Source organism: Protopterus annectens, chromosome 2.part0 (genome assembly GCF_019279795.1).
Source record: "Protopterus annectens isolate FY-2018-M chromosome 2.part0, PAN1.0, whole genome shotgun sequence".
NCBI classification, from domain to species: Eukaryota; Metazoa; Chordata; order Ceratodontiformes; family Protopteridae; genus Protopterus; species Protopterus annectens.
The window spans coordinates 760,884,504-760,902,440 of record NC_056728.1 but is presented as its reverse complement, the minus strand read 5'-3'; the positions used below and the strand labels follow the sequence as shown (position 1 = coordinate 760,902,440).

The 17,937-nt window shown below is 40.8% G+C and overlaps 1 protein-coding gene across 1 annotated transcript in view; it reads left to right on the top strand.

Moving 5' to 3' along the window:
- GNG10 (G protein subunit gamma 10) overlaps nt 1-17,937 on the top strand; it is a 204,804-nt gene that overhangs the window by 59,985 nt on the left and 126,882 nt on the right. Inside the window, exon 2 of the mRNA XM_044061074.1 lies at nt 10,249-10,380. Coding sequence (XP_043917009.1) covers nt 10,249-10,374 — 126 coding nt within the window. The 3' untranslated portion in view covers nt 10,375-10,380. The remainder of the gene's footprint in view (nt 1-10,248; nt 10,381-17,937) is intronic.

The window sequence follows — 17,937 nt, the reverse complement described above, 5'->3', positions numbered from 1 at the left end:
GTCCATCAGACAGGTTTACTCTTCTTTGAGGAAGATGATTTGGTCCTGTCAGGTATTGCTGAGTCCGTACAGCTGTGTAGGTTCTCATATAGTTTTTTGGTGTAGGCTTGGACATTAGTGCTAGTTCCAGCTGAAGGGGTGGTGGCTGTGAAGCTGCTTATACCTGCTCTGAGAAGATTGTAGTCAGCTTTGGAAAATTTTTCTTGTTTGACCCTGACAAGGAAAAGGTTAGGGGAAATGGTGACTTCAAAAGTGATCGCTGTGTGGTCGGATCTTACATGGAGGATGACAGTGTAGGAGTGCTACAGTGGGTACTTACGTTGGTTAGGGCCAGGTCCAGAATATTTTCACCTCTCATAGGGGTGTCAACCAGATAATCCAATGCCTTGGCATTGACGAAGTGGAGGAATCTCTGGGCATTCATGTTTGAGCTAGAATAGGTCTTCCACCCTATGGTTAGGTAGTCACCCAGGATCAGGGTAGAGAGTTGAATCTTGATGGATTCAAGTGAGTCCAGATGGGTGGAGTGGGTGTCCTGAGTCATGGTTATGATTTGAATAGGTGTTTTGTCAACAGTTAACTGCACTTGGAGTGTCTCCTGTGCGTCATATCGTTTGACTAGCCTGGGGGTGTGTACGCCTTTGATAACTATTGAAACTCCACCTCCTTTGGCTTTGTAGCCCTCCATTTGGGGTCTGAAAGTATGGTAGGAAGAGTAACCTGGTTAAGGTTGGGGTGCTGTCCACAGCTTTGAACCAGATTTCAGTGACTGCACAAATGTAAGCATCCTCCAGGGCAAGGAATGCTAGTTTCATGCTAAGACTCCTAGCGTTTAGCCGCATGACCTTTTAAATTTAGTTTAAGAATTTTTCATGTTGGTAATTTTGTGCTCATGACTTTGCCTAAAAAGGCACTATGGGGGTGGCAAAAGCCTTTGCCAGAAGCCCAAAGCCCAGGGGAGACAGATGAAGGGACATTTCTGCCAAAGCATTGTGGTCTGTCAGTCATGTCCTCCCAGGCTGTCGGGTACTGGATCCCCTTGGAATGACTCCAGAAACTAAGCCAATTGTTAGTCAATCATTTTCTGTTTGTGTTGAGGTATCATTCTGGGTGATGGTAGGATGCTGCTGAAGGTTAGAGACATACCTGTCTGGGATACATATTCAGTGAGCTCAATCATGTCTCTTCATATAGTCCAGAGAGGTACGTCTCAAGTCATTCACACCAACATGGACTATGACAGAGTCCTAACAGTACCTGTTAAGAGACTTGAGTGCGTGCGTGATATAGCAGATTCTAGCACCTGACAAGCAACTTACTGACACTTTCTCTTTGTGTAGCCTGGTGAGTGGCACATCTGTGTGTCTCACAATAGTCTCCTATGACTAGTATGTTGGGTTTGTGGTTGGGCCGTAAAGGCTGAGACACACGTGTGTATTGTGTGATGCTTGGTGCTGTGGGTTGTGATGTGCGTGTGTGTTTTTGCTTCGGAGATCTCTCGTTTTAGGTATGTTTTTGTTGAGAACCCCCACATATATAGGAGTGTGTTACACAGATGTGGGGTGGTGGTAGAGGTGGGGTGTTCATAGTGTTTTTGCAGGCAACCTTCTCACTGCCAAATGTACTGGCTTGTGACTTGAGACAGCAAGGATTCTAGGTTCTAATGTGATTGTATTTCTCACATGTTGTGTTCCTAGGTGGTGGTAGTAGAGGGTTGTCTGTGTACATAACGCAGTTGCTACACTGTTTCAGGTTGCCCATATCAACCAGATTAGCAGGTGAAACCATAGGAAATTGTCCGTCCATGGTTATCAGAGTCTGTGGAAGAGAGGTCTGGGATAGTAGAGTGGGTACTATCTGAGGAGAATGCCTATAGGGGTGAGTAGGGCTGGATAAAATCAATACAATAGCTACAGGCGAGGGCCTCACTCACACAGGAGTGCTGTTAAGGGAAAAAATGCAATTGAGATACCTTGCAAAGGGTTAAAACAGCACAGTGGCACTGCGCAACAGGCAAGCACAACCCATGCAAATGCTGGGATTAAATACCACAAAGCAAAAGTAAAATAGAAACTGGAATTGACCAAGCTCAGCATCCTATGTCCCCAGTCCCAACCAGTTCACTTACTCCCACTAAGTGCAGGCAGGCCCTGGTCAACACAAGATGGTATAGCAGGAAACACAGGAATCATGCAAACGGATCTAAATACAGCAAAACCTGTAACCAGACTATGCTAAAGATATTTAAACTCTGTTTAGGTCAATTTAACACAGGAGAACAGATGCACACCTAAATATAACGGTAGCAAACAAGAGCAAACTGGTTTAAACAAATTAACCAGTTAACCAATAAAAAAGCTCAAAACTGAGCCCTGTTCCAGAAGTCTTCAATCAGGCAAGTTCCAACTGCACACTCCTGCCACTAGGGTGCAGGGGAGCCTTCTCCAAAAAAGATGGCCTTGATTAGTGCTCAAGTTATACAAACAAAGCTAGATTCAGCAGGTCTGAATCTAGTCTATGCTACAGCAAACAAAGCGCACCAATTTCAGAAAGAAATAGTTCAAATAAGCAGGCACAATAAGCCTTTAACCAGCAATTCCCAGCTCAGAAGGGCAGAATCTACCCTGCAGACCACAGACCACCTTAATCTGAAGCCCAAGTCCTTAAACCAGAACTAAGACACTTTTAGAATAACAGACACTAAGCCTTCAACCAGCAGTTCCCAACTTAGAAGGATGTAAGCTACCTCTCCTCCCACAAGAGTGTAGACCACAAACCACCTTAATGTAAAACAACTGGCCTGAAGCACAAGTGGGCTTAGAATAACAGTTACAATTTAATCAAGCTATTAACAAGCAGTAATAAACACAGCAGAATAAATGCAATTTAAGAACAGGCAGCAAAAGCAAAATAAAGTAGAAAGAAGTACAAATGCAGTAAAAGCAGATGAATAAAGTGCAGTTTTTTTAATTTTTTTAAAATGTTTAAAAATTTTTTTTAGGTTAAGTGGGAAGGGATGAAACACGATAATTTAAGGTTGAGAAACTGGGGGGGGGGGGCTTCCCAAATGATCTCTCTCTACTCCGAAGAATGAGCTGATGAGATGGGACTGGGAGGAGTGTCCAAATGAGATTTATAGTAGGGGCAGGCAACTCAAAAGCCACCAAACTGAAGAACACAAGGACTGTGTGGATGGAAGGGACTCTTAAAACTCCAACAGAACACCTAAAACAACAGAATAGAAAACTTAAAACAACATAACAAATGTAATACTAGAATAAAATACAAAATAGAAGTGATCAAACCTTAAATATAGAGCTTCAAATCAAAATTAAATGCAGAGATGGCAAGTTGTCTGCTTTTGTGCCATTGAAAGAGCCGTGCAGTCTTTCTGTGTTGGATTTATCCTCATTTTTGTCACTTGCAGTTAAGCAATTTTGATGGAGAGAGTGGCTATGATCTGAGTACTGTTTTCTTGTGTACTACAGACAGGATTACTTCTGGGGCATCTTTATTGACAGTTCATCTAAAATACCTAATCTGAATGGAAAGCTCTACACTGTACTTGAGTCTGCGGTGTCTTGTTCTGTAGTGTAGGATAAGTCCTTCCATCCTGCTACCCAGGAGAAGAAGCTAGTGACTCTGTCCTGTGGGTTAATATAGCAATAACCCACGCCTGGGTGTGGGTAATGCTGGATTTACCCACGGTTGGCGTGGTTTGGTCCCGAGGGACCAAACAAAGCCAACCGTAGGTAAATCCAGCATTACCCACACCCAGAAGTGGGTTATTGCTATTATACAATGACATTATTTAAGAAAAATAATTACTTTTCTTAAATAATGGCATTGTATAATGCCTCCTCGCTGCCCTTCCGCCGCTGTCTGTTATCCGCGGCAGTTCTGATGTACTGAGCATACGTAAGCCTACGCAGTACATCAGAGCTGTGGGCAAAAGCAACAGAGATCTTCTCCGTTTCTTTTTACTGTTACATAGCGAGACAGCTTTAAAAAAAGCAACAGAGAATCTCCGTTGCTTATTTTAAAGCTGTCTCGCTATGTTAAACCCATTTAACATAGCGAGACAGGTTTAAAAAAAAAGCAACGGAGAAAGCAAGATCTCCGTTGCTTTTTGCACACTGTGTCGCTATGTTAAAGGAGTTAACATAGCGAGACAGCTTTAAAAAAAACAAGGGATATCTCCGTTGCTTTTTTTAAACCTGTGTCGCTATGTTAAACTCCTTTAACATAGCGAGACAGTGTTTTAAAAAAGACTTATACTAATGGAAAAAGTCCGGGTGACCGGACCTTTTTCCATTAGTATAAGTCGATTGGCCAGCGTGCACGTTGTAAATCAGCGTGCATGTTTTAGAATCTTAATGGGGGGGGGTCATGGTATAATAAGACTGAATCTTCATAGCACATCTAAGTTATATTTACTATAATGCTATTTCTGCTTGGAGGATAATCTTTAAACAACTCTCCTTCCATTCCCCTGTGTGTAGAGAAAGGCTTAACATTTTATCCTTTGTCTTGCTTTCTTTGGTCAGAAACAGAAAAAATAGGAGACACTCAGGTGTAATGGGAGGGGGAGGCGTTTCTGTACCTTGGGTAAGTTGGGCTTACCAAAGACAGCAGTGTTTGGTGTACCTTACACCTACTTATTGACAAAAAAACTCAAGCCAGTCTACCATTATGCTAAGAACATAACTACCATATGTACAAATCTTGTACCCTTAAAACTGGGTGAAATAAAAATGCATATGTAGTACAAAGTGTAAATATTAAAAAATATGATAGTTTGTTTTCCAGGTTGACAAGTACTATGCAGTATTTTCTGTAGATATTGTACATAGTTTCTTCTGTGTGTTTCATAAATGTTTTTATTTTCAGATTTTTGTTTCTTTCAATTTAAAATTCGGTCAGTAAAAGGTTTATTTGGAAAAAAATATATAGCTTTAGGTTAAAATCTTAACAAAGGTATACAAATTGAGCCAAATCTAAGTATAAAACACATGTACAGCTCAGTCACACACAACTTCAGTACACCAAGTTGAACCACAAAACAAAAATGTAACGTAATATAATACAAGAAAGTCAGGTGCACACTCCTATTTGCTATAATGGGGGGAAAGGTAAGCTAATTAAACATAGAAGAAACCAACTTATATGCTGTTATCCAACCAATGTAGTGTTTCAAATGCATAAATATGTAAGTAAAGAAAAACACCTAGACAAACTGAGGAAAGAAATGCTTATAAAATGAAGAAAATTCCAGCCAACCAGAATGTAGGAAGCAGTTGAAAAGTAACATATTAAAATCAAATAAGTACACCAATATAACAATCTAGATAAATGCAGCACTACTACAAAATGGCAATAATTATGTAAAATGAGACCAAATATTCAGGAAACTTTCCACTAAAAACACAGTCCTATGCACATGTAACTGACTGAACATTATCTAAGATAACCTGTTGCCGCTATACCCATCCTGTTCAGAAACCCTGTAAAAATACAAACAAAAAATAGAAACACTGTAGAAATGCATATACTCCCTCTCAGTCCTATCCCATTTCAGGCATATCTGTCTGTCTGTGTCTGTTGTGAGAATCAAACCTTCTACCTTTGTCTGTGTGGTAAACACCTTAATTATGCTATCCCCTGACCCTGTGGTGACTTGGGCCTTGGCTGAAAAGGGTCTGTTTAACTGAGCACTTACAGATTAAAAAATGCTAAACTAAAGAGGTAGTCACACAGCTAATTTATTTTCTTATTTTTCTCTCTCTAATGTGCATTTTTATTTTGCAGTTTGATAACCAGGTAGGTGAGCTAGTCATTTTAAAGTGGTTACATGTACTCACAGATATGGTTGCTTTAGTGGTGTTTTGTGATGGTAATGTTTTTTTTTTTTTTTTATTTTGAGAAATGAAGATATTCATTTTAAAAATACTGCCACGTTAGCAGCGAGCGGTATTGGTGTCATCTTTTATGCACAGTCCTGCCTTTATCCTTTGTATAAGTTATGTCTGTTTCCTGCTTGGTTTATAACATGTTCCTTGTGTGTTTGTAAAGTACTTTACTTTCCTGCAGTGTTGATGACCTTTCATCATGTTTGATTTTTGGTGCTTTATTTCTTCTTGCTGTAGGATGTAAACCTGTATTGTCTTTCTGATTTTGACTATCGATGTCAGTGTTTATGTACCATACATCTGTATTCTTTTCCTTTCATTCCTCGTTCTGTGAACGGCTTTAAATGTGGCAGTTTATACAGTATTTAATTTAAATGTTCGTGGCAGTTTATACAGTATTTAATTTAAATGTTCATGGTGGTGGTTTTATCAGTCACTCTCAAAGATTCTTGTCTTTTGGCTTTAAGTAGTCAAGTGTTCACATTGTGGACTAATTTACTATTGCGTAGTTATCACAAACCTGGGGATCTGTGTGATCAGTAAAACCCAAGGGAATAACTAATCATAAGGGATGCATTGTTTTCATTCATGTGCCTTGTGCTGTATTCATGCCTGCTTCTCACTTTTTGGTGAAACTCCTTATGTAAAGACTATATATTTTTTTCCTCCACACCTGTTGGAGACCCAGAAAAACCTGGTTTCACGTCCACTGAAACATTGTCTTTTGTAAAGACTATTCCAGACTGTCTGTTGCTTGTTTTAGGACTGTTTAAAGATGAGTCCCCAACTGAGGGCTGGAGTTTGCAGTCTTCTATCTGCAAGTAGGTCATGTACAAGATCAGGTAGAACATGTTTTCCATTCAAACTCTGTTTCTGGGCATGCCTGTCTCATTTCAGGCATGTCTTTGAGTTGAGCCATGGATATTATGCTACCAAGTTTAGTATTTTCACCCTTTCAGCCTTTTATAATTAGGAAGACATCAGAACTCTGTCTTAAGACAGACTGTTAAACTGATTATGGAGTTCAGGCCCCCACCGAAAATTTGGTATTTGTTACTTGAAGTTTGCACTTCAGTTATGCACTTTGAGACATTTAGATCTGACGTTTGTGTCCAAGATGATGATATTCTTCTTGAAGTCTTCACCGTGGCAGCAGATTTCATGACTAAGCATCGTTAGCAGAGAAGCCTTCCACAAGTTTTCTTTCACTTTTCTGGGATGTTAGTACAGATGTGAATGCTTCCTCTACCTCCTGGATGACCATTGGCACTTACAATGCCACCTCAAGAGAATTTGTAAACTGAGGAATGAGCCATTGACGCCCTTCTCAACAACAGCAGATGGATAAAAGTGGATTGTACTCTTTTTACAGCATGTTCATTGCACAGATTGCTATTAGAAAAACAGTAGATATCTGTCCTTGCATTTTTTCCTTGGGGAGGGGCAGTTTGGGCAAACTCAGAAGGAAGCAAGCAGTGAGCAGTGGACACTTGGTTATTAATGTATAGCTCCCATTTCCTTGTTAGATCATTATTTGGAAGAGCAGTGCTTCAGTGCATTTTGCCTTTCACCCTTCCATCTGTTTTTCTGAGGGTACCTTTGGGATACTGCTTGAAATTCTATTTCACCTACTGCAGAGAACTCTGAAGGTATGGGTACTCGCCGTGCTGATCAAGAGATCTCTCTCTAAGGTGATACTGTTCCCTTTCTCTTCTGCTGCATTGTCCGGCTATCAATTCCAAATCTTATTGAAATTGCTGCAGGAATTTCTTTAAGTAAAGAAGCTTATTTTGTATCCTTAGTTTTGTACAGCGGTTTAGTGCATGGCTGTGTGAGTTTGCCACTGCCATCCTAGCTGAAAACAGCTTCCAGACTGGATGCACACAAACTGTCGCTGTCACACTGTATACTTGTCAAAGGTGTTCCTCCTCCGAGTTGTTTTGTCTTTCGGCTTTTCCCGGTTAGGGGTCGCCACAGCGGAACGCCGGTCCACTAATGATTGGCAGTAGATTTTCATGAACGCCGAGGTGCCAGCTCTATGTCCAACCTTCAACGAAGGCACGCCCATTTATGCATGTCTTTCGAATGCCCACCCAACCGCGGGTGCGCCCATTTATGCATGTCTTTCGAATGCCCACCCAACCGTGGGGAGGACATGCAAACTCCACACAGAAGGCACTCCCCGCACTCCAGCTGAGAATCGAATGGGGTAACTTCTTGCTGTGAGGCAGCAATGCTACCGCTGCACCACTGCGGATGTGGAGTAATGGACAGAATTCATCACAGATTGTGCTGTCTGAGGACAGTTCCCTGTACTTGTACTCTGAAGTTACAGCAGGTAATGGACATCCACAGATGCATCTACTGCCTGAGAACATGGTGACCACGAAGTGTTGTTCAGCATTTCTACTGTGTACAGCACCCACCCATGTAAATGCTCCATTACACCAGCCATACACACAGCACTGCTGTGTACGTTGCACTTCAGCATATACATGGGCCGCATTGATGTAACTGTACTATTGGCTGCCATGTGGCATATCTGATGGAGGCGCTATGTGATGCAGTAACCTGTGTGCTATCTGACCATTTATCTCCATATCGGAGTTGCTTTCAGCCATGTTGGCAACAACAAACTTGCAGAGAGCTATACATCAGGCTTCCAGGATGTAAACATTGTTGCAGGTGCAGCCTGGTTGAAGTAGAGTGATATGAACTGTGGACTGATTGATTTATGCTCTCTGACCTTCAAATTGAGATGACCTACTTATACTACAAGTGTGGAAACTTAAAAGTTTGTAGAAGAGCCACGTGAAAGGTCACAAAGAAATACCCCAGTGTTCCATTCACGGTGGTTCTGTTTCAAAGATCATCTAATGTGGTTAATGCTTTATAATAAACATTTTTTATTTGCATGTTCTGTTTCTCCCTGGTATTCCCCATCTTATGGTTAGAAAGCAACATGCCAGTGGTTTCAGTGATTGCAGTCTGATTCTTCTGCTTAATTTATAGAAGTAATGTATGCCTTGTACATTTTTTCTAAATATTAAGATAACACTTTCAGTTTGACTTTTTGTTTTTATTTTCATTCTGTACAGCAGTATGACACAGCTACAAACTGCTTTTTTGGGTGAATGTAAATGTGTTCATGCAACATTATGCAGGTAATGTCTTTCTGGTTTTAGAGGTTATGGCAAGTCATTTTGTAAAGTACAATAACTGCTTTCTAGAAATGGAAGGTTACTTCAATTTGCATACAACTAGCATGTCCTTTTGTAGGTGCTGAAAGTAGTAGTCTAGTAGCTGTATTATTTTTGTTAATTTTCAATGTACTCCATAAATCACCATCTCCAGTCAGAAAAAATAAACAGTCCTTTCATCTGAAGTAATTTGCATTGCTGAATTTGTGATATTGTTCTAAATTTCAGAGTTAACATAATGTAAAATATCCAGGGCATTCCACTAGTATATTAGTGGTCAGTGAGTGTTTTTTGGAATCTGTGATTACAGTTTGGGTCTTTGCTTTTGTCTTTGTGAGAGTCCTCTCTAAAGTTAAATTTCTGTTTTGAGAACAATATACATGTAATATGCATGTATATTACACACATGATATGGCACTGTTGCCTCACAGGGCTTGCTTCTCCAGTTTGGTTCTGAAGGAGTGGCATTTGTGCTGATTCTGTTTGCCCTCCCTGTGTCCATCTGGGCATTTTCTGAGTTTTCTGTTTTTTGTTGTATAACAAAGACATGCTGTAATTTGACGATCTGCCATACTACCCATAAGTGTGTGTGTGTGTGTGTGTGTGTGTGTGTGTGTGTGTGTGTGTGTGTGTGTGTGTGTCTAGTCTGCGATAGACTGGCTTGCGGTCCAGCATTAGTTTTTCTGCCTTATAGGCTGTAGCTACCCGAAGACCCTGAATTTGTGAAAGCTGGTAAAAGAAAATGTGTGTGTATTGTATTTATTTATTTATTTATTTATTTATTTATATATACATACATACTTACACTTGTAAACTGGGCAAGTGCTCTGGCCTGAGGACCCTTTTTCAGGTACTACCTGCGTAAAGAGTAATGTAAGAAATATAAAAACCTATCACTTTGTATGTGGCAATAGTTTTGGCATAAGCATAGAAAGAGATGTACACAAACCATGAGCAATAAGAAAAGTGCATTTCATCTAACTATATTCGAATGAACATACATGTGTGTCTTGATCATTTTATACCCTTCACTTAGGAGGAGTTTCACACCTGCTAAAAGTTCATAGTCACTGCCTTTGTGTGTGATTGGTTAAGAGATAAATATCTTAATGGTTTCTTTTTATACTTTGTTTATGCAGGTTTCTCAAGCCGCAGATGAGCTACAGCAGTACTGTCTACAGAATGCCTGTAAGGATGCACTGCTTGTTGGAGTCCCTGCAGGAAGCAATCCATTTAGGGAGCCCAGATCATGTGCCATATTTTGAAATTAGGTATAAAAAGTTGTAAAGTTTTTTTTCTCTCATGTCATGGAAAGAATAATGCATTTCTTTAGTTTGTCAGTGTTGTTTGTTCAGTATGCTAGGTCTTAATGTAATAACCTATCCTTCTCTCAACCAGTCATCAACTGGTTTCAGCATTGCCTATCTGACCGCCAACAAGCAGTTGTTTGGCAGGACAACCTATCACCCCAACTACCAGTCTCCATAGGAGTTCCCCAAGGTTCCATCCTGGGACCCCTACTCTTTATTTTCACCAATAATCTAGCCTCAGCCACAACACATGGCACACTCATACAATATGCAGATGACTCAACCATCATCTGCACAGCCCACTCCCTACCAGAATTGCAAAAAGTCACACATGAAGCATTTTCTTCTATTGAAACTTGGTTATCCGATGCCCAACTAATACTCAACCCAAACAAAACAAAATTACTAATCTTCCAACCCACCAAACTTACCCTAGACAGCTCTCACTTTAACATCACAGCAAAAGACAATACCACCATTCATCCTACAGAACACACCAAATTACTAGGAGTAGAAATAGACTGAACTTTGATATTCACATTTTCATGACCATTAAAGTGCACAAAAAACTAGGAGCATTATATAGAAATCAGCAACTACTTACCAAAGCAGCTAAAATTTCAGTAGCAAATTCTCATCCTATCTCTACCCTACTCTATGCCTCTCCAATATTTACTAACCTTAGACAATGCGATCTAAATAAGCTCGAAACCTGCTACAACAAAATCGCCAAATTCGCCACAGGGGCTTCCTACCGTACTGACCACTGTCTCTCACTAGTAGAACTGAGCTGGCTAGAGCTCCCCCACCTCCTTCAATGGTACCAACTCACACTCGCCCACAAACTAATAAACCAACCACTAAAAGTCCCATCCCTCCAGAATCTACTCCATCCCTACATAACCACGAGACCACTAAGATCCAGCCACAAAAACCTCCTACAGGTCACGAGAGCCATTAACTCTGCTGGAGAAGCATTATTCTCCTGCACTGTAGCCAAACTCTGGGACTCCCTCCCATCCTAAATTACATCTGTAGCTTCTTGCACCCACTTTAAATCCTTACTAAAAATCGCACTTCAAAACTTGCCAGATATGCCCTTGCAACTCCCCCTGTAATACCATCCACAACCCCCACCCACTACCTCTCTCAGCCCCCTATCAACAACCTACTCTTAGCAAGCTTGGCTACTCATGTTCCCAGCTACCTACCACATAATACTAACGTCTTGTAGCAACAACTGCTAATGGCTGTTGTGTACCTCAAAAACAGATTGTATCAATTGTTCACTGATGAATCTCAACTACATTTTAACCATTTTTAGTATATGTCACCATATTTTAAAATTGTACTATGCTCTACAGCTGTTTTACATCTGTTTACTTCTTGTCTTGTGTCCTTAACTGGACTAATGTCTATATTTAAATGCCATGTTATTTTTTAACCGTATAATGCAAATAATACTTAATGTGGAGCTTTTCTCCCCGGGCCTCTGCTGAAAACGGACCTGTGTCCAGTCGGACTCTCCCGGTCAACAAATGTAAATAAATAAATAAATAAAATAAATGAGGACAGGCTGCAACTAATTTAGGTAGACTTGGGTACAGTCTATATTAGCAACTCGAACAATTAGAAAGTCGAGTGTATGTTGACGACACATATTCTTCTTATGCACTAATCAGCGAAAGCACTAAATATCTACAAGCTGCATTTTGAAATGTCATAGTTGGCCAACTTATGAAAGTGAGCGTCTTGCATTACACTGTTTATCTTGTTCTAATAATAACTTGTGCACTTAAAACACTTGACATGTAGTTAAGATACACTGAATATAAATGTATGTTTATATAACTCGCGAACACCCATTTTATTTGTGTTTTTCCAAAATGGTAAATATTAGTATTGAATTCCAATCAAAAAGCACAGGGGCACTCCAGGGCTGATATATTCAAGGCTCCTTGATGCAAATATAGCTCCAAATGATAAATTCCAACACACAAGAATAGTCCACAAGTTTATTGTAGATATGTAGGTTAGCGCTTTCACCCTGGGTTAGCGCTTTCACCCTGATGGGCTTCTTCAAACCGGTACCAAGTTTTGTAAGCACGAGACCGGACCAAATAACATTCTTGAAATTCTGATTTGAATCACAAGTTGGGGGAACATTCTCAGACTTCAGTCTTTCGTCAAGTCTGAGAATGTTCCCCCAACTTGTGATTCAAGTCAGGATTTCAAGAATGTTATTCCAGTCTTTCGTCAAATCTGAGAGTGTCCCCCTAACTTGTGATTCAAATCAGGAAAATAAAGGAGATTCTGCTGATAGGGATGACTGTAATTAGGGATATAGACAATAGGCAACAGAGGGCTGGAATTTATTGGAGAAAACTGACACAGAAACCAAGACATTGTGCGCAAATAACTAGAGAAGGAAAGATGATTGAATGGGAAGCCACCAAGAGTTTATTTGGACTGTAGGTTAGAGATTACCTTCCTATCAGAGATTGATATTAGCATATAGGCAAAGATAAATAAGGGGGTCCTAAACAAAAGATCAGCACGGGTAGAGTTTTTAGTAGAATCTAGAACAGAAGCTGCCATTTAAAAAGGAATAATTAGGAGACCATGTAAAATATTGCATGTTAACTGATTATAATCAAGAGGAGGTTAGAATGGATTAGGAAGAGAGAATGGATAAGCAATTTCTAAAGAAACAATGGGAGGCTATATTCATGTTTCGCAAGTATGCAACAAAATCTAGAAGATTTAGGATTTTTGCTTGGAAATGTTTGCATAGATATTCCTGTACCCAAAGTAGACTCCAGAAAGTGTTGGAGGTGTGACTGGGAAGAAAGAGTGGTTGGGAACATATATTTTCTGGGAGTGTGGTGAATTGGTGGACTTTAAGGATTCCGTGTGGGATGCACTGTTGGAGATGCTGGGTGGGCAGATTGGTCTAAAGAGGGAGATGATTTTTCTGAGCTGTGATACAGAATTGGAATTGCCTAGGCAGAGAGAAAACCACTGGAACTGAGATCTTTAGAAAGGGGTCGGATCAAACTACATAGAAAAACTGAGAATTATGGGAACAGTATATACAAGGGAGGAATGAGGTTTAAAAGGCGGTAGGACTTAAATGAGCTATGTAATGTTTGACTGAAAAAGATTGGATAGATTATAAGTGTATAATGTCAGTGGGAGTGTGTCAGTATGGTTTGTGATGTAAAATGCTTGCAACTAGGATTATGTTGGTGTGATTTGTTTTCATTTGTATAAATGTATGATTGCCTGTGTAGTAACTGATGGTTTAATAAGGATTCTTCTTTTTCTTTTGGCTGTTCCATTAGGGGTCGCCACAGCCGATCATCTGTTTCCATTTCTTCCTGTCCTCTGCATCTTTCTGTGTCACACCCACCATCTGCATGTCCTCTCTCACCACATCCATAAACCTTAATTTAGGCCTTCCTCTTTTCCTCTTACCTGGCAGCTTTATCCTTGGCATCTTTTTTCTCAATATACTGAGCATCCCTCCTTAGCACATGTCCAAACCAATGTAATTTCATCTCTCTAGCTTTGTCTCCAAACCGTCCAACCTAGGCTGACCCTCTAATATACTTATTCCTAATCCTGTCCACCCTAGTCACACCCAGTGCAAATCAACATCTTTAACTCTGCCATGCCCAGCTCTGACTCCTGCCTTTTTGTCAGTGCCACTGTCTCCAACACATATAACGTAGCTGGTCTCACTACCCTCTTGTAGACCTTCCCTTTCACTCTTACTGGTACTCGTCTGTCACAAATCATTCCTGACACTCTTCTCCACCCACTCCATCCTGCCTGTACTCTTCTTCACCTCTCTTCCACACTCGCCAGTACTCTGAGCTGTTATCTCAAGTTAATTCTTTAAAAAAAAAGGCAGGAATGGTGTAATTTTATGTAATGTTGCTTAGGTTATATGATGTGTGAAGTAAAACGTTTGTTAATTATAGTGTGATTACCTGTATATGAATGTAAATTTGCTTATGTTACAAGTGATAATTCAGTAAAGGTGTTTGGAAAAAATGTTGGTCTTCAGCTGTTTTTTTTGTATACATCTAGCATCCCTCTTCGTTTCTCGCAGGTGTTAGGATTTCTGCAGTATTTTTACATAGTAGTCTCGTCATACCATAATTGGTGTTATACTTGCCTCTTTTCCAGGTATCACCTTTAAATTACCATAGTTGGTAGTTAATTCCAGTTTCCTTTCTTTTCAAACCCCCCCCCCCCCAAAAAAAAATTTTTTCTCTTGTTATTGCATTGTCGTTATTGGCTGTTATTGCTTTGCTTTATTGGTTGTATTGTTGCTGTTTGCTACCATGTCGGATAAACTGACAGACTTTAAGAAATGCAGTTCTTGTGGGCATAAAATCCTGAATTTGGATGCTCACAAGGAGTGCATATATTGCCTTGGAGCTGGCCACTTGGACACCGGTTGTGCTGTCTGCTCAACCTTCAACCCAAGGGCTCTTGCTGATTGGCGCAACAAGTTAATTTTGAAAGTGGTCTTCTAGCTTCCTCTTATTTTCTATCTTTTGGGGCTCAAGTCCCAGTAAAAAAACTACCAAGTCTACTCCATTGGAGCACAGAAAATGCTCTCTGCCAAAGTCTTCCAGGTCTTCACTGGAGCTGCCAACCAAGAGCCAAAAAACATTGGCTTCAACATTGTCTGATCCAATACCAGGTCTTCAGATCTGAAATGCTCTGATCCTAAGTCTTCATATCAGATTGTCATATTCATCAGTCCTACAGTGCCTTCCTCAGGTCCTAGGTTTTCGGATCCAAAGCCTGGCACCTCAGACAGAAGTCATACTTCAGAGTATGTAATTAAACCCATGTCACCAACTCTGTGATCTCTGTTGCTAAAAAACATTCAGGGCCTTAATTCACTGTATACTCCAGGTCCTCCAAAGATTATTGGAAGCAGATGTGGATAGGATGATGCGAAAATTTCTCAGAGCTTAGATCCAGAAGAGTTTCTTACCAGTTCTGTTCCCTGTTGGATCCATGAGCTACCCTATGACATCCACAGATTGTATCTCCTTTTGCAGTTCGTCCGGTTGTTTGAGTCCCAGGATCTGAAATCCCGAAGAAGTTTGGAGACTGATCCGAAGATGATGTCGTCTTTTTGACTCTGATGATATCCTTGACTAGTTCCACTCCAGCTAGTGTCTGATACGTGGTGCTGGGATTGAGACTGAGATCAATCCCTGCCTCTCAGAGCCTCGGCCCTGGATAGTTCGGGTCCTGTTCCATCAGAGTATATCCGAGAGTGGTCGATCTGCCACTGCTAGGAGCTTTGGCTTCGGCTCAGCTGGTCGAGGCTTTTCCAGTTCAGTCTACCTGTGAGATTATGGAAAGGGCTTTTTCTCTCTAGAGATTTGCTTTCTCATTTGTTCAGATCCAACCCTGTTGCCCTCGTCGACTCTGGGCTCTGACTCAGTCGAGCCTACTTCACAAAGATAGTCAGTTCCAACAAGTGTCCAGTCAGTTCCTGTAGAAGAACTCCCCCCTGTCTTCTGACACCTCCCCTGAACATCCCACAGAGGAGATCCATCGGAAGAGAACATGCAAGAGGAGGCACATAGACTCCCCACTTGAGGCTGTCATGAATGATATTGATTTTGATGGAGAAGGGTCCCCAGATCACACCAAATGACATCTCCTTTGGAGCCTTTTTATTGGAGATCCTCAGGCAAAAAGATGGCTGATTTACCAAAAACTCTGGAAGACTTGGTATTTTTGAAAACTTTTTTGGTTCTGACTCATCCTATGTCTTGAGTTACTCCCCTTCCCTGGTGGATGAACTCATTGATTTTAGTTTCCCGCTGGGATTGGAAGGAGCTGGATACCGTTGAACTTGACATGAAGAGACCTGACAATTTACTATTCCCTCCCAATGACAGACCCCACTGGAGCAGAGGAGTCCCGGTTGATGCTCTGGTGGTGGTGGCAGCCATTAAGGAATAGCTAGCAGACCAAGCTCTTCTGTCCACCTGTCAGGGAGTCTAAGGTGCTGGGCAGATTCAGGAAACGAGTCTTTGCCTCCTCAACTTTCACCCTGAGGTCTCTTAATTACCTGGCACACTTCATGAGATTTCAGATAGCCCTGACCAGAGAGCTTTCAAATAGTCCATGTCTGCAGAGGATTTCAAAAGAACATCCTTACATCTGGCCACTCTGTCTATCTCAAACACTTTTGAGGTTAAGTTATTACACAGCTGAAGTCACCCTACGAGCAGTAGGTTCAGGCATTGCCATGAGACAACATGCCTGGATGCAGCTATGCAGCTTTGCAGAGTCTTTTAAGACATCCTTTACCAACACCCCCTTTATTTGGACCATCTGTAAAAGAGGCACTTACCCACAGTGAACAAGAAGGAAAGACTTTGCCATCAAGTTTACCGGCACTTGCGAACTGCATCTGCTTCAGGCACCGCGTGGCAAGAAAGACTGAAGAAAATGGCGTTGGATGCATCTTATATACCCCTGGCACACTGACATTAGGGAAGAAGCGACAGCAACCGACGCCGGACCAAGACTTTTGGAATTCGGGCCGACTGTGGGACCGCCTGACGGCAGGATAACCCTAGTGTAATGACTGCAGCAGTGTGAACATTCCAACGTCTACATTTATGGTGGGTACAAAACTGAACTTTTTGCCTTCCCAAAAAGACACTCTACTAAAACCTTATAAGACCAAGTGGAAAAGATTTTCTTTGGACTTTCAAAAAATGAGGTTGAACCATTTATTGCTCCAGTGCTTGAATTATTGTTTTTAAAGAAGGGGCTAGTTTTTCTATGATTAAACTTCATTTAGTTGCCATTTCTAATTTTCATACAGGAGAAAGAAATTATTCTTTGGCTTCTACAAAGTTATGCAAAGCATTTCCAAAAGACATTTTTCTTCTCGGACAACCAGTAAAACATCCTTCACCTCCCTGGGATCTGACTGTTGTGCTTACAAGGTCTAACTCAGAAACTGTTTGAACCTTCAGCAAAAACTGATGTAAAATTCCTTTCATGGAAAGCAGTCTTGTTACATTACATCTGCAAAGAGGATGTCTGAACTCCAGGCTTGCTCTTCAAAGACCCCTTACGATTATTTTCCATAAAGATAGGGTTACCTTGTGGACAAATCTTTCCTTTTTATGTAAGGTAGCCTCTGAAACTGTTAACCAGTCCATTCACTGACTAGCCTTAACATATTTTTCAAATAAAGGAGAATACATGGTGCATCTCCTTGATGTACACAGACAGTTACACTTAACGGGACAAAACGGATCAGAAAATGAGATCAACTATTTGTTTCCTTTTCACCAAAAAGACTGGGTTTCCCAGTTTCTAAAGTCACTTTAGCCAAATGTATTACTGATTGCATTTCTTGGATCTGTTCTCAACAAGCCATTCCCCTACCAAAACCACCCAAGGCTCATTCAACCAGATCACTGCTGCTTCATCTGCTTTCTGATCAAGAGCATCTAT